Source organism: Phalangium opilio, unplaced genomic scaffold (assembly GCF_054372755.1).
Source record: "Phalangium opilio isolate 3A_F unplaced genomic scaffold, DU_Popi_V2 ptg000031l_1, whole genome shotgun sequence".
Taxonomy (NCBI): Eukaryota; Metazoa; Arthropoda; class Arachnida; order Opiliones; family Phalangiidae; genus Phalangium; species Phalangium opilio.
In genome coordinates this window covers 14,112,034-14,132,182 of record NW_028324158.1, presented here as the reverse complement: position 1 = coordinate 14,132,182, position 20,149 = coordinate 14,112,034, and the positions used below count along the sequence as shown (strand labels likewise).

General features: G+C 30.3%; 3 protein-coding genes across 15 annotated transcripts in view; 2 read left to right on the top strand and 1 right to left on the bottom strand.

Annotated features, from left to right (window-relative positions):
• Glut1 (Glucose transporter 1) overlaps positions 1-6,468 on the top strand; it is a 41,414-nt gene extending 34,946 nt beyond the window's left edge. For 5 of the 11 annotated variants that reach the window (XM_089870639.1, XM_089870638.1, XM_089870640.1 and 2 more), the window contains one exon: positions 1,658-2,545. In XM_089870639.1, the coding sequence (XP_089726765.1) occupies positions 1,658-1,767 (110 nt within the window). In that variant the 3' untranslated portion in view covers positions 1,768-2,545. Of the gene's footprint in view, positions 1-253; positions 835-942; positions 2,546-2,781 lie in introns of those variants that run through there. The other 6 variants (XR_016383799.1, XR_016383801.1, XM_089870642.1 and 3 more) reach the window with 4 other exon arrangements.
• A 412-nt stretch (positions 6,469-6,880) lies between these two features.
• Positions 6,881-7,884, bottom strand: LOC149690841 (methyltransferase-like protein 27). The gene is made up of 5 exons (XM_089870762.1): positions 7,743-7,884; positions 7,561-7,683; positions 7,354-7,489; positions 7,200-7,292; positions 6,881-7,129 (listed from the first exon to the last, which is right to left on the bottom strand). The coding sequence occupies exons 1-5, from the start codon at positions 7,857-7,859 to the stop codon at positions 6,933-6,935; spliced, it is 666 nt and encodes a 221-aa protein (XP_089726888.1). The 5' UTR covers positions 7,860-7,884; the 3' UTR covers positions 6,881-6,932.
• Nup188 (nuclear pore complex protein Nup188) lies at positions 7,801-19,617 on the top strand. 3 transcript variants are annotated; one of them, XM_089870571.1, is made up of 38 exons: positions 7,801-7,875; positions 8,787-8,916; positions 8,978-9,032; positions 9,118-9,191; positions 9,268-9,349; positions 9,419-9,499; positions 9,565-9,702; positions 9,760-9,885; positions 10,505-10,552; positions 10,619-10,705; positions 10,762-10,838; positions 10,907-11,225; positions 12,101-12,190; positions 12,265-12,330; positions 12,395-12,517; positions 12,577-12,980; positions 13,041-13,314; positions 13,379-13,566; positions 13,635-13,751; positions 13,827-14,097; positions 14,178-14,393; positions 14,460-14,620; positions 14,911-15,042; positions 15,116-15,191; positions 15,848-15,988; positions 16,066-16,140; positions 16,209-16,285; positions 16,354-16,505; positions 16,571-16,677; positions 16,750-16,881; positions 16,963-17,124; positions 17,212-17,346; positions 17,427-17,564; positions 17,662-17,876; positions 18,179-18,257; positions 18,968-19,116; positions 19,194-19,326; positions 19,422-19,617. In XM_089870571.1, exons 2-38 carry the CDS (start codon positions 8,903-8,905, stop codon positions 19,575-19,577), a joined length of 5,070 nt encoding a protein of 1,689 aa, XP_089726697.1. In that variant the 5' UTR covers positions 7,801-7,875; positions 8,787-8,902; the 3' UTR covers positions 19,578-19,617. The 3 variants fall into 3 exon arrangements, with proteins under 3 accessions (XP_089726697.1, XP_089726698.1, XP_089726696.1); XM_089870572.1 differs by lacking the exon at positions 7,801-7,875 and having other exon boundaries at positions 8,768-8,916; positions 19,197-19,326; XM_089870570.1 differs by lacking the exon at positions 7,801-7,875 and having other exon boundaries at positions 8,768-8,916.
• The last annotated feature ends 532 nt before the right edge of the window (positions 19,618-20,149 follow it).

The following is a 20,149-nucleotide window of genomic DNA, read 5'->3' as shown; positions in this document are numbered from 1 at the left end:
ATATTTAATTTAATTTAATTTAAAATTAAATTAAACTATATTAAAATTAAAATTTAAAATGTTTATTTCTAAATCCATTTTTCTCGTACACTGTTTTCCGTTTCGTTCGATGAACCCGTTTTTCCTTCATTATAAAATTTTCTTTTTATTTATTTTGTTTTTTATTTAAACCCATTTTAAATTATTTTTATTTTTATTTATTCTTTTTTTTTGGTTTTAATTTTGTACCACGCTAAAAAACAAAACCACGCAGACGGTACGTTTAGGAGTGACGATGTATCAGATCTACGTCTACTGAGTAGTTGCAACACGTTTCATCGAAAACGTACTTCTAACCCCGAAGAACTCAAGTTTTAGTATAAAAAAAACAAACCCAAAAAATATTTAAACGTTAAAGAAAAACCAAAAATAATAATAAATAAATAAATTAAAAATTCTTAACAAAAAAGAAACCAAAGATATATATAAAAATATATATATCAAAATATTTTTTTAAAAAAATAATTAAGAAAAAATATATAAAAAACAAGAACGTATTAATCGGGGTAAAAAGCTAAAAAACAAGCTTGTTTTTTCGCGGCGGCGACCGGTTGAAGAGTGTGACGCAAAACTGTGGTTGGTTGCTTTTAGAAAGAAAATGTCGCGTTTGTTTTTTTCTTTAAAAAAACAAGTGGACAATTCCTTAATTTGGTGCCAATCTGTTATGGGTACTTGCAAAAAAGGAAAAAAAAAATGAAAAACAAAAATGGTTTTCGACATAAAACCAATTTTATAAAAATAAGACAATTCACGTTTAAAATGAAACATGTTTATATCAATTTTATTCGTAGCAAGGTAAGTTTTAAATGTTTCAAAGATTAAAAACAAATTTAATTTGCTTTTGTTTTAAAATTAACGGTTTTATTTTGTTTTTTTGTTTTTTAATTTTTGTTTTTGAAATAGCGTCACGCGTCACTCATTTTTTATTATAATTTTTTTTTGGCGATCACGCAAAATATTATAATAACACACGCTTTAAATTTTTTATTTTTATTTAGTATTTATGTTTTTGGACCTCCTCTCCCCTTCTCCCTAAATTTAAATTTATTTATTTCGGTGCTAAATTATTGGGAAATTTTTAAATTCAAAAAATAATTTGCCACGGGTGGAATCATGATTTATTCATTATATCTATGAAATACTCAAATTAATAATTTTTAATTAACAATTAAAAATAAGAAGATATAAATTATTGCGGCGTATCAAGCCATAAATAAAATGAATTTGATCATGATAGAACTTAATTAATTCCCTTAAATTTGAAATCGAAATACATCTTGTATTTTAGTTTGTATAATTTTTAATTATTTTCCCTGATAATTAATTATATCGTAACATTTTTGATAAATTTACTTCGAATGACGGTTTTTCGTGGCAATTTTCATCCGTGAACTCAATTAACTTTAAATGAGTTCAAATCCTGATCTCGGAGGTCAAAAGGTCAACTCGGTATTGCTGATTAAAATTGCTACGGAAACGAAACGTCTTAATTTCGATAATAATTCGTAAAAAAATTGTGAGAGAGGCTAAGACGATGGTAGGGAAAAAAGCGTGTCTAAGAAAAGATGGATTGGTATGCTGATGGTTTTTTTTTGTTGCACATTGGGCTTATTTGAAGGTTACCACTACCAGCATCACCACACTCACCAACTCTGCCATTTCGGAGACACACTCAGCCGCAAAAAAATTCCCGATTACTCCCCGAATCACCCCGAAGATCAACTATGACCCCGAGCCCCGGAGACCACGCCCATTTATTATCACTACCCTTAAACAAAACAATAATTAACAAACAAAACAGACAGACACGAGCCGTTTAACAATCTCCCAGGTGATTTCTTCAAAATCTAACCGAAACGTTTCTTTTTCGATATCTTCAAATCACGGCCATATTGTCTTATTCTTCTGTTTTTTTACGTCAAAAATAATAGACTGGTTCACGTATTGAGCGATAATGACAATACGTGAATCAGTCAATTCAGGCATGAACAACTTGTTTTTTACAAATATTTTAAAAAGCATGATTGTGATTCGGATAGTTATTGCTTGGGATTATCTCGACAAGTGATAATTACAACTGTGGTTTTTAAATAATGTGCAATAAGTTATACCAGAGGTCTGACACCATAATAACCGAGAAAAACGAACTTTAACCTCTAAAATTATTTAATAATATTAGTTTCCGACCTCTCGGTATTGCGATATAGGTCTAATCAACGGTTATAGGTCAAATAACTCTTAACAGGGATTCTATCGACGTTAAAATTACCGAATTTGTTTGTTAAAGTGATTTACAATCGTCTATGATGATTGATTTTATAAGAACTTCGTATTAAGTATAATAATACTGTTAATACACGCAGCAGCGTTTGTGCCAGCTTATATTTGAGGCATGTTTTTTAATAACGCAAATCGTGTGAATATTATTACTACGCATGAATCGACGTTAAACGCTTCATAGGCTGCATGTAAATTAACTGAAACATTTATAAAAAGTGCACTTATACATTGCTTTGAATGTTTTTGAATACGAAATTAACGCTACTGGATAAAACCATTTTATACGGTACGCTTTGTTGTGTACGTAAAAGTTACGTATCGGAGGGAGCCAGCCGGCCGGCCGGCCGGCTGGCTGGCTGTTTGGTGTGCGCACGAAGAGTGGCACGGGAAAATCTTGGCGTTCATTTCGTATAGCGTAATATATTCCCGCAATAAATATAAGATATTTATTTAATCTTTCAGCACATGCCTTGTGAATAATTAAGGGAGCAGCGAAAGAAAAACAGATTAGATAAAAACAAAACCAAAATTAAAAAAAAAATCCAGAAAATTCAACACGTTTCCAAAAAGTTTTTTAATTGAAATTAAATTAATTTTAATTAATTAATTCGCTCTACCTTGAAGAGGAGACGAACGAAATTAATAAAAAAAATGGTGCGGTCTTCACCCCCACCAACATCCGGTGTCGCTCGGAGTGGAAGTTTAGGGAATTTTTATTGAACCAAATATCGTTGTAGGAAAGTTATATACATAGTAGGGAATCCAATAACGAAAACAAATATATATATTGAAATCTTGACGCGGGATCTATTTAAAAAAAAAAATAGTTTAAAATGGTTAACAAAGCTCATATCACAATTTGAGTGCTGATAAACGTCTTTCATTCGAATTCAAAACAAAATAATAAGTAAATAAATAAATAAACACAAACACACTGAACTCGTAATAAAACTTAAAACTCGTAAAATTATATTCTAGTGGCTTAGAATAATTATTAAAAAAAATTGTATTTAAAAATCCATGAACTAAAAGGGGCTTAATTAAAACCTTACGCGGGAATTAATTAAATTGGGATCAGGTGGAGTCGTTAAAATTAAAATTTCCCGCCGCGAAGCGTAATTAAAATAATTAATTGATTGAAAGAAATGGATTTAAAATTACCTTCCCAGAAAAAAAATAAATGAAGTAAATCAAATTAAAAATAAACAAAGAAAAAATACCACGTGCCACAGTTAAATTAATTAAAAATGAATTAAAATTAATTAAAAAGTTTGCATTATAGGGAAATAGTGGGATTAAGTCCCATTTGAACATATACAAAAATAAATGAGGTTAATCATTTTTATTCTAATTAAGTAGAAATTTGTCCTGCCGCAATTAAAAAAATTAATACATGATTAACAAAAAATTCAAACAGTCAGCCTTAAAGTACTGCCGCATTTAATGGACGTTTTCGTTGGGGAAAAACGCGTTATGTGGATAAAAATAATTTTTAATTTTAAAAAATGCCAATTATACCGATTTGAAAAAGAAACAAATATAATCGGTTCAAACTGTAGATGAACTTTAAAAAAAAAAAGATTGAAAAATTTCCCTACCTATGCATTATTAAAAAAAAACAAGGTTTTTCAAAAATTTACTTTCAAAAGAAGCTTCCATCAAATTTAAATTTAATCGAAAACTGCGGTATATGAAAGGTTTTAAAAAAATGTTCCAGAGTGAAATATATATATATATATATTAACCCACCTAAATTTTCCCCCAATTATTGTTACAAAACAAAGAAACAAACAAACAATATTCGAAAAACAAACACACACAAATTTTAATTAATTTTATTTTTTGGTTTTTGAAATGGAACGTGATTTTCTTAATAGATGGCGCCAAGTGAAATAATTTAGGGAGGCCTTGTGGTTAGTACTCATGGCTCAAACGCGCAAAAACACGGGCCTCGAGTTAGGATTGCTCGCGAATGAAACTCGCGTAAAGTAAATGACGCCATCTATTATCGTTAAATAAAATCACGGGTTGCCAATTTTAATTAATTTTAACGGAAAAAATGTTTTTCAGAAACACGTTTCTCACAGGCAGCTAAAATAAACCACGACTAAAATAATATAATAAAAAAATTCAAAGATGCGCATAAAAGAAATCGATATATTGCCTTTAAAAACATTAAAATGAAAAATGTTAATTGTGTAAAAAAAATAAATAATTTTCCCCCTATACTGAAAACAATACGGAAGTTTAAAAAAAAGGCTAAAGAAATATTAAAAAAAAATCTAATATATATAAAATTATATATATATATATGGTTTAGAAGCCGATAAATTTGTTCAGAATATTGTGTGTGCCTTCCTTGCAGTTTAAACAAAGAAAAAATAATTTAATTTAATCGCCGAACTAAGGCCAAAATTAAACATCTAAGATCAAAGTTATTTAAAAAATATATATTTAAATTTAAAAAAAAAAGTTGTCAATTTTTGGGGAGAAGTTAAAATAAGAAAAACGAATTACGCCAAAGAAAATACGCGTAAAAATTGCTCACTATCAAATTTAAAAAATAAAATAAACACAGGGGTTAGTTTTAAAAAATAATTAATGAAAAACATTCATTAAAAAATCTCAATTATCTTAGTTTAAAACGCCATGTATAAAAATATATAAATTAATATTAGGGTATAAAAGTTATTTAACAAACCAAAAAACGAAGCAAAACATAAGAAGTAGCGTTCAATTAATAATAACTTTTCGCCTTATATTTAATTTTGAATCTAATAATATCAAAAACAAAAATTAAAATTAAACCAAAAACGTAAAAAAAAATAATTACACACACTTTTTCCCAAATTAATATTACAGTTATTATAGTTTAAATTCTTATAAATTAAGTAGATAGTTAAATATTAAAGAAAACAAAACAATGATTAAATCGCGAAAAATTAAAAGTTATTAAAAAACCTTTAAATTTAAGTAAAATTTAATATTAAAAAATAATTTACCCAATACCAAATTTTTTAAAATATTAAAAATCATCACGATTTCGGTATAAATAAATACCGATTTAAAAAAATCAAAGATATCGCAAATTTCTATAATTTATCGTAGCTTTATAAAACCCGATAAATAATTAACATATTCGTAATTTTTGCTGCATATAATTAAAAAAATTATCATTAATAAATGCCAAAATTTCGAATTAAAACTTGACAAGATCGGATCTAGGGGCTATCCTTTCTTGCTTCGTAACGTAAAAACGAAGAAATAATTAAATCTAATTAATATAATTAAGGGTTTTATGAAATTTTGAAATAAAAACGAAATATATATATTCAAGGGGGCGACCATGAATTTGGAAATTTGCGATGATATAAATCTTCTTATAAAAAATCACTAAAAAGTACAAAACGATATTATTAGGTATTTAAAATAAATATAATTTTAATTAAATTAAAATTTAAATTTAAAACAAAAAATTAATTATCGAGTTAAGATGAAGAAAAAATTACGATATAGTTAAAGCTCAAAAAATAATTAATTTATTACTTGAATTAGCCAATTATAATCAGTTGTTAATTCTCAGGTATTTTAAAAGAAATTTAAACAACCGAGATTAATTTTAATTAATTTTAAATATGGTTGGTTATAGGGGGAAATATTTCTAATACAACGGTGCTATTGTTGTGGTGAAAGGAGATATTGATGAAAAAAAAAAATAAATAAAATATTGTCGGCAATCTTAATTTTTAAAAAACAAAAAAAAAAATAAATAAACAACAATTTCTTGAAATAAAATTCATCTAAAAAATATTGGGAGAAATATTGAAGTTAATATTGCTCTAAATAAAAAAAGTTTACAAGAAAAATATTGTAGTTAAGGTAAACAAACAAACTCTTGTGATAATAATCTTTAAAAAAAAATAATTTCTGTGTTTGGGGGACAAAAATAGAACTGATTTACCAACGAGATTTCGAAACGCTGACAAAACACAAAAAGATTTCACATAAAAGTATATGAAAACCAAGATATAACAAAAATGTGTTCTTCACACACTTTCAACGCAGGTTTAAACATCTTTTACAAAGACTACAAAATAATGGAAGTCGATGTAAATTTTTCTTTTGGTATAAAAAAAAAATAAGATTATATCTTTATTGTAGTTTTAATTGACCAGGATGGCAGCCATTTTGTTACTGTTGCCTCATATGGTACATTAATTTGAAAACCTCTATATTGGCAGAAGCGTTACTCGGAGACAGTTTTACATCATAAGATGAATTCCATAAGTTTGTCACGAAGAAAGACTTAGTACCAACCCTTCTCTAAGCGGCTCTCAGCATTACGAAGTATATGAAGTGTTATACTTATGGAACATATAAACTTATGGACATATCAATGGAAGAATTTAAATAGGAAGTATTCTAGAACATCAACCTTATCAACATATTTTTTTTTTTTTTTTCAAAATCTTCCATATAGTAGATGAAGATACTTTTCAAGAGTTCTTCTCATTTATCAGTAATAGCAATTGAGAAAGAATGAGTCAAAAACACACGTAAGTTTTTATTTTTAATAATATTTATTGAGAAATGAAGAAAATTTATTACATAAATTACAAGACTAGCATACTGTAAAACATGCCTTGAATATCGTCGTAGTATTTAGGAAGAAGTTTAGGTTGTTGGTAATATTTCCAGACGCCATCTTGGACGTATTTATTCATTACTTTTTCAATGTTTTCAGCGGAATATTGGGGCGCCTCCTGACCGTAATATCCGGGGATCTTTGAACTCCAACAAATCAAACCACCTGTCGAAGAAAATGGTTGTCAATGCCAAAGTTGATTGATGTCCAATCTAACCGTCCCGATGTTACTAACCCGGTTTCACAACTTTGGCTAACTCGAGTAGATCTTCGTGGTGAAGATGACCCGGACATAGCATACCAGACATGATAGCCACGTCGTAAGTACCTTAAAAAAGGTAATTAATAATTTAATTTAAAAGTGTAAGTTGATTTCGAATTGGATTTACCTTTGGGAAATGGTAGAGGTTGTCCAAGTTTAACGAAACAATTGTAGTAATTATTGTACATCTTATCCTTCTTGGCCTTTTCAACCATTTTGGATGGTTCAATGGCATCAAGATTGTTGTAACCCCTCTTTCTTAGCTACAAATTGAACCGAAAGATTTAGCATCAAAGTTAAATAACTCTCCCATAAGTAATTTTAATTAAGTTACTTCCGCTCCTAACTTCCCAGTTCCCGCTCCAACATCCAAAATTCGGACGTTTTTATCCAAACCCAATTCCGCGAAAGATTCAGCGACTCTTAATGGTCCATTGAATCCGATGTTAATCATAGCCTAGAATTGTCTTGATAATTGTTAACACGTCTTTGAAAGGAGTGTCTTAATTAACTTACGTTGTCATAATTATCAAACCAATCGGTATAAATTTCTTTTGTTTCATCAACGTTTCTGTCTTTAGTAACGAAGTTCAAGTACTCGAAGGTGGTTTTGTCAACGCCGGCTGAAGTCATTTTGACTTAGAATCAAGTAAGTTGCTTGGAAACAAACTGTTCTTGACACTGAAATTGAATTCCCTTATATAGGCTATTTTAGTCTCCCCCAAAAATAACTCTAGACAATTTTTATCGTGAAAGAAGTTTTATTATCAGTAAACAATTGATAAGTTATTTTGAGGAAATATGTTCTTGTATCTAATTTTCCACGTCAGTTTTATTTGACGTGGAAGTTTACAGCATTCAAATTTCATTATCATTAAAATTTGGTTTACTTTGCAGTCTAGACTTAGACAAAGTTGGGTAATTTATCACCGAAACTATACAAGAGAGTTGCTAACTTCGGTTTATCTCAGATAGAAATATTTTTAACATAATTATTATCAACTTTGGTAGTTGTAACTTGATATTTTATTCGTCAACTTTGTTAGAAATAGAAAAATTATTAGATAGCTGTTAAGTAGTATAAATTCATGGTATTATCAGAAAAAAATTAGTTTCTATGTGTTACTAGTTCTTCAGGATATTTATTCAGTTATTTATTAAAAAAAAAAAAGCTTAACGACCATTTTTTAACATTTAATTAAATAAGAAATTTAATTGAAATCAAAGCTTTATAATCAGCAATTACAAAGAAATAACCGTGATTCACTACATTTTCACAAATTCTGTTATTTGTATTAAAAAAATTCCCGACCTTAGGATATTTATACACATATCATAAGTTTATTCTAGGAGAGCGGTCGCTCTCTTAGATAAGACTTGATACTGCCTCTAATGCTAAAGGAGGGTTCTTTGATTGGCCGTATATATTATTAGATATGAACTTATGATATATGTATAGATAGTTTACAATATACAATCTGCAGTAGGCCATACGAAGTGTTGACAATGCGCTAGTTTAGCTACTTACAGTTAGTTGATCTTACGACGATAAACCGATAGTTGTCGTTGTCGTCTTGTCGATATTCCCGAGAAGTTCCTCTCTCAGGAGACAAAATCGTCTGCTTCAAAGTGTGCTATTTTGTCGTGGCGGGAATTTAAAAACGATCTGTGGAAAAATGGCTGTTTTAAGGTAATTTAACATTAAATCTAATTAAAGTATGATTTAAGATAATAATTAAAATATATCTTAGGTCTATGAAAGATTTGTGGGTTTTAATCTCCGGAACATCGCTTCTTCAAGCCAAAGTAAGCCAAGGCTTAGGTCTTAAATCAATGCATATTAAATAAATTTAATACATTTAACGTCAATTAATAATTTTATTAATGTCAGGAATTAGTTGGAACGGAGCTAGAATCAAATTCTGATCGAATACTTAACGGAATATTGTTTTACAAAAAACAAAGGTGCGTAATACTATGATTAACCTTAAGTACCGAGTAACTGCCGAGTTATTTTCTAAATGGAATACATTAATTTTAGTTCGGATTCAAATGGACAATTAGAGAAGTTAGTAACGGAAAAACATCAGTTACAATTCGTTGATAAAATATGTCAGCTTTTGGTAAGTTTTGCTCAATTTCTGTCATACTTTATCAAGGATTGTTAATGATGGAGTTGAAATGTTCGGCAGAAAATTGATGAGGTACAGTGTTACACTTTGTTCTGTTCTTACCTACTTTACGAATACAAAGGAACAAGAGAAAACCTTGAAGTAAGATTAATTTTTCAATTGAAAATTAATGGAATAAAATTAAGATTTAAAGTATAATGTTTTAGACAACTTTGAAAAGTGAACGTCACTCTCAAATCCTTCTGCAAGAAGTATGGAATTATTATTATGGGGAACGTTTTTATGCCTTGTTGTGTATGAAGCAAGTCTTTTGCCATTGGCAAGATGATAATCACCCTTATCAAGTAAGGAAATTAAGTTTGATTAAAAATAAATTAGATATATATATTTATTTTTTTTAGGATCTTTATGAAGGTTTCCTTGAAATTATTAACAAAGAAGGAGACATTGCCAATAAAATTATAGCTCAATTGGTAAACGTTAACAATGCCGAGATTCCAAATAGAGAAAGTTATGGAACAAATTTTGTAAGTTAACTTTAATGGAATTTAATTTTTTTAATGGAATTTAATTTATTTTAATGGAATTTAATTTATTTTAATTGAATTTAATTTATTTTAATGGAATTTAATTTATTTTAATCGAATTTAATTTATTTTAATCGAATTTAATTTATTTTAATCGAATTTAATTTATTTTAATCGAATTTAATTTATTTTAATCGAATTTAATTTATTTTAATCGAATTTAATTTATTTTAATCGAATTTAATTTATTTTAATCGAATTTAATTTATTTTAATTGAAATTATTTTATTTTAATCGAGTTTAATTTATTTTAATCGAGTTTAATTTATTTTAATCGAATTTAATTTATTTTAATTGAAATTAATTTATTTTAATCGAATTTAATTTATTTTAATTGAAATTAATTTATTTTAATCGAATTTGATTTATTTTACTCGAAATTAATTTATTTTAATCGAATTTGATTTATTTTACTCGAAATTGATTTATTTTAATCGAATTTGATTTATTTTAATCGAATTTGATTTATTTTAATCGAATTAAATTTTTTTTAATCGGGTTTAATTTTTTTATGTAATTAAATTAATTTCTTTGTATTATTAATTTTTAATTTCATTAGAATGATGGATTGCTTTACCGTTGGGTTGTATATAATCTTAAAGAACAGGTAAATAATTGTGTACTAATTATTTCCATTAATCATAGATTAAAGTTAATTATTTTAATTTCTTAGCTTGAAATTCTTCAAATTTTGATTCTATTATTCAAAGACACGGAACCAACAACTGAAAATCTCAAAGAAATATTCACTGTCTTTCAGGTAAATTTAACTTTAATTAAAATTAAGTCGAAATTAAATGAATTTTCTAATTTCAGAAGCACAGTTTTGGTCAAAAACTTTTATTTCGTCATTACATAAATGACGCTGTTCAAGATTTAGTCGATACTATCGGGTAAATAAGTTTTAAAAATCATTAAAATTAACATTGAAATTTATGAAGTTATAATAATTTGAGCATAGGTTCATGGAGAGTGTTCTATTCGTGGAATGTTTGGAACTAGAATGGCTGCAAAATTGTTCCGAGTCAAACAGCAATGAGCATTATTTGTTAAAAGATCGCGACACATTGCAAAATCTTGACCGTGTCATTTGTTGTTTGGGAAATCACCCCCAACACGGACCCATTTTGCTTTCGTGGATGCTATTGAGGCATTGGTCAAAGGATTTTGCCATGGGTGACCGCAGCGTTGTCGCGCAGTTGGGAAAATGTGCTATAAAACTCAAAGTTTTTGAGTATATGTCTACAAGTTTGAAGTTGCCTCTTGTTCATGGCGATGGGGTAAGTGAAACTTTTAGTTTAACTAATCTTTAAATGCTAAATTTTGTCAATTATGCCTAACGATTTAAGTAATTCAATTTAATTAAGTAATTACCTTTAAAAAAAAGCGTAACGAGCGTTTTCCCGCCAAAACTTAACCCTAACGAGCGTTTTCCCGCCAAAACCTAAGCCTAGGGAGCGTTTTCGCGCCAAAACCGAAGCCTATGGAGCGTTTTCCCGCCAAAAACCTAAAGCCTATGGAGCGTTTTCGCGCCAAAACCGAAGCCTAGGGAGCGTTTTCGCGCCAAAACTTAAGCCTAGGGAGCGTTTTCGCGCCAAAACTTAAGCCTAGGGAGCGTTTTCGCGCCAAAACTTAAGCCTAGGGAGCGTTTTCGCGCCAAAACTTAAGCCTAGGGAGCGTTTTCGCGCCAAAACTTAAGCCTAACTATTGTTTTCCTGCGTCCGTTGGTACTTCAATGGGGTTTTAAGGTCGAATTGACTAAAAAAATTATGTGTTCATAAATTGTGTGTTGTTTATTTGGTGTTAGTTACATTTTATTGCCTATTAGATATATTTATGGTAAATGGTGCAAATGGCACGGTTTTTTAGCAATATTTTTATTGACTCGTTGATGTTAAGGCTAATCTCAATAACAAACAAATCAACTGAAATTAGATTTAATTTTAATTTTATACACCTATAATAATTTTTTTTATTGAAAGTTACTTTTATTTTATTGAAAGTTACTTTTATTTTATTGAAAGTTACTTTTATTTTATTGATAAATTGTTATATTATTAATAAATTGCAAAGTTTAGTTATGATGTTGGAAACGTTAAGCCTAAGGTCAAAATCGAACAAACTAAGGCTTAGTACTTGGAAATTGTCTTTATAGGTTGTTCCTAATTTAATCAATACTATCGTCTACAGTCTAATGTCAATTTTACTTTCAACCTTCGAGATTAGAACGTTCGGTGATTCTGACGTAATTAAATAAATTATTATTTAATTGTCTTTGGTTAAAATAATGAAATTAAGACATTATAATAATTATTTTAGAATGTTAATGGCGTAGCCGAACGGGCATTGTGTTATCATAACACCGCCAGAGATTTTTGGAAAAAAGTAATTATTTTTGCGGGGAAACGGTTTTAATCATTAATTAACTCGATGATTAACATTAAACTAGGGTTTAGAGCAAGGCCTAGGCCATCTTTTAAACGCGTCTTTATCGATATTTCCCGTTGAAATCTCGCCAACTTTAAGATTATTAACGTCATTAGCGAAAGCGGGACCCGAAAGTGCCGAAAAAGTAATTAAAATTAATTCGTATTAGTTTTTAAAGGCGTTTAATTTAATTTTATATGTCAGGTAATGGATTTAATGAGAAACTTGCCATCTTATTGCGAAGCCGTTAATGAATTCACGGATTCGATAACGGTTCACGATCAATGGCAATTAGTCAGGGATAAACGTCCTTATTTGAACAATTCCGTTGTCATTCGACACGGAACCATCGGAGAATTAGTCGGAAATTGCCAAAAAAGCGGCCGACCTTTAGTGCGTTGGCACCAAGTTGTCAACGGTTGGCAAATTTGTCTACTAGAAACGCGAGTACTTCTTAACAGCGTAACAGTTAGCGATTGCGTGACGTCGGAATTTGTCGGACGTATCTCAAATTTGGCCGAATTGGTTGGCGAGATGGTGATGACGAAACCATCCTCGATGTCCGAGCTTGAAGATTTGTTGCAATTATTGCTAATTACTCTTTCAAAGTAAGTTAACGCGTGGTTAGTCTTAATTACTAGGAGTTATTGTAATGAGTCCTTAAATAGGTTGTCGTTGCTGCCTCAACCTCCGACGAAACTTTTGGCGTCGATTCTGGACGTTGTGTCGGCGTTTTCGAAACATTGTTACGATAATGTTTGCCATCATTTGCTGAACAATAATTTCTTGCCGTTTTTAACGGGGAATTGCGATTCGATTGAGGAATTAGCCAGCGGAGTTTATTGCGATATCGGAGTTGTCGGTCGTCAAGTTGCCTTGCAAGAACAAGCTAGCGGCAATTACGATTTATTATTGTCTTTTCTTAACCTTATGGATAAAGAGGTAAATTAATATGATATTTCTAAGTAATTTCAATTAACTTATGAGTAATTTAATTTAATTACAGGAATTTTTAAAGGATGATAAGAATACTTTTCTACCGTGTTTAGTTTTCGTATTTCGCGATATTTTTCCGAATCACCATAAATGGCGTTACGTTAAACAAGGGATACGCGAAACAATTGGCGTGAAATGTTTAAATATATTTCATAAATTGCTGCAGTTAACCGATTGGGAACGTCAACGGAAATTAAAGTAACTTCAACTTAATTAAATTTAATTGAACTTAAGTTAAATTGAATAATTTTGGTTTTTTCTCTCAGTAAAAGTCAAGAAGTTTGCGTCTACAGTTTATTGCGTACCGAAGCTTCGAATTCGTTATTGAGAATCGTTTCGACGGGAGAACACGTGATACGTAGCGCCATGGAACAACAAGGATGGTAAGTAGTTGTTTAAAATTAATTATAGTATTTTATTTGTAATTAAGTAATTATAATAATTATTTTTGTTTTAAGTCAATCGCAAGGTTTAGGTCAACAATTGACCTCTTTAGTTCGATTATCGCTGTCGGTTCTTAATCGATTATTGCTTTTACGCAATTCAATTGCCGCCGATAACAAAACGGGCAGCGGTCAACAACAATCGATTCTGGAACAATCGCTATTGGCTTTACCTTCTCAACCCAATCAACTTCATTTAATTTTGGGCGTGGCTTATTACGCATTCCAACGATACGATCCCCGATTGGCGGCGTTGGCCGTGCAATTACTAAGACGTTGCGCTCAAGTATTTATAATTAATGAAGGGGGGTAGTTGTTAATTGATAATTAATGAATTAAAGGCGCGCTATTAATAATTAATTTAAGGACTATCCAATGTCTTTATTGGCTTGTTTGGGTAACGAAGCGTCGGCGGTACGAGATTTATTCTTGCTGCGATTAAAATCGCCCAGCGAAGATATTCGATTAAAAGTGGCGATTATTCGATTTTTAACATCGTGCGTTCGCAAACAGCCTGGACTTTTAGAAATGTTCGTTAATGTTAAAGTTGACGTGGATGGAAATGAAAAAAGTCTTCTTAAAGTAACTAAACTTATATACTTAACTTAATAATTAACTTTATTTAAATTTTAATTAAATTATTTAAAGGATGAAGAGGAAAATTGCCTCGAATGCGCCATTCAAATTCTGAAACGTAAGAAAAGAGGTTCTGGATTTTGTCCGCGCGATCTCCATTGCGCTGTTGTGGAATTTCTTCATTCTTTATGGGCCGCCCATCATTTGTTAGCCATTGAAGAACTCAAGAAAGAGTAAGTTCAATTAAGCCTTTGATTATCTGGCCTATTAATTAGCCTTATTCCTGATCAGCGCCACCTACCCATAGCGGCGACTTTGAGAACTACTGTAAGCGGCAAGCCAATCAGATGTCGCTAAAATCTGGTGACGTCACTAACTGGCACTCTCGGGTCTTACCAAAAATGACGTCACCAGATTTTAGCGACATCTGATTGGCTTGCCGCTTACAGTAGTTCTCAAAGTCACCGCTATGGGTAGATGGCGCTGATCAGGAATAAGGCTAATTAACTAATTTTGTTTTTAGACCAACTTTGTGGTCAATTCTCTGCGATCCATTGCTTAAAGATGATAGTTTGGATTCCATTGATTGCCGAATTATCGCGTTTATTTTACATACATTGGCCCTGCAAGGATTTCATCGCAATGTATTTGGAGAGTAAGTACTTATTACTAAAAATTTTAATTGGTAATTAACGGTTGGTTTTGGTGTCTTTTGCCTTAATTGGCAGGGCTCAAATTGATAGCGGAGTTAAAGCTGTCTTCAAGGAAATTCAGGAAAAGAAACTGGTCACTAAATGGTCCAAGGTATACTTAGTCAATCTTACTTTATAATTTAGTTTTATGGTCGTTAAGCCTATTTTCGTCTATTTTGAAGTGGTTAAGCCTAGTTTGGTCTATTTTGAAGGGGTTAAGCCTAGTTTGGCGTGTTTTAAAGGGGTTAAGCCTAGTTTGGCCTATTTTAAAGGGGTTAAGCCTAGTTTGGCCTATTTTAAAGGGGTTAAGCCTAGTTTGGTCTATTTTAAAGGGGTTAAGCCTAGTTAGGTCTATTTTGAAGGGGTTAAGCCTAGTTAGGTCTATTTTGAAGGGGTTAAGCCTAGTTTGGTCTATTTTAAAGGGGTTAAGCCTAGTTTGGTCTATTTTGAAGATGTTAAGCCTAGTTAGGTCTATTTTGAAGGGGTTAAGCCTAGTTTGGTCTATTTTGAAGCGGTTAAGCCTAGTTTGGTCTATTTTGAAGCGGTTAAGCCTAGTTTGGTCTATTTTGAAGCGGTTAAGCCTAGTTTGGTCTATTTTGAAGCGGTTAAGCCTAATTTGGTCTATTTTGAAGAGGTTAAGCCTAGTTTGGCCTATTTTAAAGGGGTTAAGCCTAGTCTGGCCTATTTTAAAGGGGTTAAGCCTAGTTTGGCCTATTTTAAAGGGGTTAAGCCTAGTTTAAAATAATGTTAAATGATATTTATTTGTAGTATATTCGAAGTTTGGTTCCGTCAACTTTTGATTTGGAATTAAGTCAACAACAATTGGATTCTAGTTTGTTGAGTGATCAAACCAAAGATACTTTCCTGTTGTTGTTAAGTTGGAGAGATTTCCTAACCATCTTAGCTAAAGTAAGATATACTTTTAATTATCTTAATTAATTGTCTACTTAAGTTATAAATGTAGTAATGAAAATAATTTGTTGTAGGAAAATTTAATTGAGGTTTCCAATGAAGAACGCAAAGTTGTCATGAATGATATCTTATCAACCTTGCTAAATGAAGTGAGTCAATTTAATTTAATTGAGTTAATTAACTTAATTTATTTAATATATTTTGTTTGATTATTTAGATTGAGTCTAATTCGAATCACCATTTGCTAAATCTCTTGGCGGAATTATACTTGCATCTTTTGCGAAGTTGGAAAAGGTGACTTAAATAATTGAATTTAATTTAATTTAATTTAATCGCAATTACTTATTTAATTTTTAATCTAGCTGTATTAAATCTTGGGATGAGTGGTTCTCAAAATACGCCGTTTTATTGGACAGATGCTCTTCAAACGTGAACCAATCACATCCAAAAACGATTACCGCTATTATTTCAGTGGCTATTTATGGTCTGAAAGATGTAGAGAAAATTGAAGAAAGTAAGTTTGTTTAATGACTATTAATTAAGTTAATTAAGTTAATTAAGGAAATAAATAATTTTCAGAAAGTATTCTGGAGGATAATTGGACTTCATCCGTTTGCCTTTTGGTCCAAAATTTGTCAAAATTGGCTTATGTCGCTGTTAAAAACAATGATAATCAAATTTTAATGGTATTTTTAATTAGTTAAATTAAATATTTCTTATTTTATTTTATTTTTATTAATTTGAATTTTTATTTCAAGTTATGTTCGATGGGAATTTTACTTCTAAAGGAATTAACGGAAATAATTGAGAATGAATATACTTATCAACCATTTTTGTCCAAGTACTTGATTATTCCAACATTAATCAGTTTATTGGAATCAACTCTTCAGGTAAGAACAACCCAACAAAGTTTAAAGTTAGTTTTAATTTTGAATTATTTAATGAATGAATTAATTAATTAATGTTTACAGCAACGTAAAGGCGGACAATTAGCCCAATCCATTTCGCTGTTTTTTGTGTCCGTGTCTTCGAGTAGTTTAACCACGGCGGAAAACTTAAGAACCGCTGGACTTTTACCGCGAATTACTTTACCGTTGTTATCAACTTATGAAACGAAAGAAATTGAACAAAAAGTAAGCGTTATTTATTTATTTTCGATTAATAAAGGTTTATTTTAATTATTTTGTTAAGCCTAATCTTAATTACTTATTTATTTTTAGGGTTCCGATTCAACGTGGCGAGATGTTTTTGGATTGTCCTTGCAAATTACGGCAAATCTTTTGGACGCTTTACATCATTTCGGCCTTAATGATACTTTCAATTTTGTCGGTGTGCATTTGGATGAAATTGCTTCGGTAAGTTTGTTAATTTAATTTAATTTAATTTAATTTAATTGAAGTTATTTACTAATTAAGAAGAATAATTCTTGTATTAGATAATTCATCAAGTTGCGCTTAAGCCTAGTGTTAAGAGTGTCGAGAACGGTAATCAGGCTTGCAGTTTGGTTTTAGCCCTTGCTAAACATCGACAAGAATGGCATTTGCAACATGTTTCGTCGTATCAGTTATTAATGGTAAGAAATGTTATTTTGTTTCTAGTTTTAGTATATTTTGAAGGTCTTAAGGCGTGTTTTGTTTAGTCTATTTTGCAACGGAACGTTTTTATTTCAGTCGATGGTTTGCGACACAACAGTGTCCGTGATTGGTTATCTTATTAGGCCCAATCTTCTGCAACATATTGTGGAGCGACAAAATCCGCTGGAATCGCGTAAAGTGCCATTATTATTGGTCGATCACTCTGATTTAGCGTCATCTTCGCGACGATTTTCTAGTGGAACTGAATTATGGGAAAAAGCCTCGCCCGAATTACTTCAAGTACAGAATCAGTAAGTAGACTATTTATGAGCGGCTAAATGTGCGCCTGTTTTTGTTATTATCAAGGTTTATCAACTGAATAAACTTCCCCCTTTTCCAAAATATTACTAAATAGGGTATGTTTTTACCTCAAAATATTGGTACTTTTCCAATTTTTTGCTAATTACCTTGTTTATTGTCATCTTTTTCCACAACATTGTTATTTTACGTCATTTCTACCCCAAAAAGCGGCGCACTTTTAGCCACTCGTGACTATTTTATTTGAAATTGCGCTTTGAATATATCATGTGTCATGTAACGAAATATTTTTTAGGTTGTTAGCTTTTTTGGGACTCTCAGTTTCGACGTTGGAGTGTTTTAGTCCGAGTTTATTCACTATTTTAGGAAATCCAGTGAGTAATACGTAATTTAATATTATTTTTCGTTTTTTACGTATTTTATTTATTGAATTATTTACTTGGGTATTAATTAATTTACGTATTTATTGAATTATTTACTTGGGTATTAATTAATTTACGTATTTATTGAATTATTTACTTGGGTATTAATTAATTTACGTATTTATTGAATTATTTACTTGGGTATTAATTAATTTACGTATTTATTGAATTAATTACTTGGGTATTAATTAATTTACGTATTTATTGAATTAATTACTTGGGTATTAATTAATTTACGTATTTATTGAATTAATTACTTGGGTATTAATTAATTTACGTATTTATTGAATTAATTACTTGGGTATTAATTAATTTACGTATTTATTGAATTATTTACTTGGGTATTAATTAATTTACGTATTTATTGAATTAATTACTTGGGTATTAATTAATTTACGTATTTATTGAATTAATTACTTGGGTATTAATTAATTTACGTATTTATTGAATTATTTACTTGGGTATTAATTAATTTACGTATTTATGTATGTAATTACGTGCATATTTATTTATTAACGTATTTAATAATTTAATCGGGCATTCATTTATTTACGTAATTAATTATTTATATATTGAATTATTTCCTGGCGTATTTATTTATTAGAGTATTTATTTATTTTTTGATTAGAGTATTTATTGTTGTTTTGAATGTTTTTTCGTAGAATGGGGACCCGAATGAGTGGTGTTTATTTTTGGATACGAATTTTTCATCTCCGAGTGTCGAATACAACGCTCCTTTAGGTTTTGGATCCGTATTAGCCTGCGTTAATTTTTGTTTGCAGTCCAAAGGGAAGAATGAAACTCCTCAAAAGTAACCAATAAATTATTTTTTTTTTTCAAGAGAGCGGGAAAAGTTGAGAATGAATGAATGAATGCGTTTTATATTAGCAGGAATCTGTTGTCGTATATATTGGAGAAAAGCCTGGTTTTATTGGTATCGCAAGGCTTAGTTTGCCAACTGAGTGCCGTTTCTTCCACTAGAGATCAACAATTAATTAAGAGAGAGTTGAATGCGGAAATGGTTAGTCTAGTAGTTAGTCTAGTCAATGATGACTGATGATGATGAGGTCATTTAAAATTAGAATTGATTGTAATTTCCATCATTTTTTTGTTCAGTGTTCGTTATCTCTGGTTTTAAGTCGCGCTATTCGCAACAAGGACGGATGTTCGTTTTCGCCAAGCTCACTCGATGCTTCATCTAAAATGCTCTCCGATACGAATCGAAGTTTCTTGAAATTTGTCATTTATGTTATTGAAAAAATTTTCAAATGAAATGTATTAATTTTGGAATAAATTTGTATGTTTTAAAGTATCTATGTATGTATGTATGTATGAATGAATGTTCGTATGTATGTACGTAAGTGGGTGTGTCTCTTTGACGTATCATCACTTGACGACAAGCTCTCAGTAACCCGTGACAAACTTATGTCATATATGTTATGAACTTATGGTAGACCCCGGCCTTCATTGGTATGTATTTTTTTACAAGAACAGTAGAGTATATGGTCAGTTGACGTATAGTATAGTATAGTAGCCGTTACCCGCGACGTCGCTCGCGTGTAATTAAAACTTCCATCAGAATGATATTCTGGGCGCCATTTTTTAAGATGGCGGCGGATTGGACAAAATCTTTCTTACTACGCGCCTACTACTTATGAGTAACGTTCCTGCAAATTTTCAATGTTATAGGGCAAGCGGTTTGGGCTGGGCCTTGATTATCAGTCAGTCAGGACTGGTTGGATGGTGTTATATATACAAAAATGAAAATTTACGTGAAGTTGTAAAATACATAAGAATAAAAGACACACATTATCATAAAAACAAGAGACACATTATCATAACAA

Bases quoted from the DNA above. Each gene is read 5' to 3' on its own strand.
- Nup188 (XM_089870571.1), top strand. The intron at 9,192-9,267 runs GTGCGTAATACT...CATTAATTTTAG, and splicing joins TTGTTTTACAAAAAACAAAG to TTCGGATTCAAATGGACAAT. The intron at 12,518-12,576 runs GTAATTAAAATT...TTTATATGTCAG, and splicing joins GACCCGAAAGTGCCGAAAAA to GTAATGGATTTAATGAGAAA.
- LOC149690841 (XM_089870762.1), bottom strand. From the start codon at position 7,859: ATGACTTCAGCCGGCGTTGACAAAACCACCTTCGAGTACTTGAACTTC. The intron at 7,490-7,560 runs GTAACTTAATTA...TTCAATTTGTAG, and splicing joins CTGGGAAGTTAGGAGCGGAA to CTAAGAAAGAGGGGTTACAA. The intron at 7,293-7,353 runs GTAAATCCAATT...ACCTTTTTTAAG, and splicing joins ACCTCTACCATTTCCCAAAG to GTACTTACGACGTGGCTATC.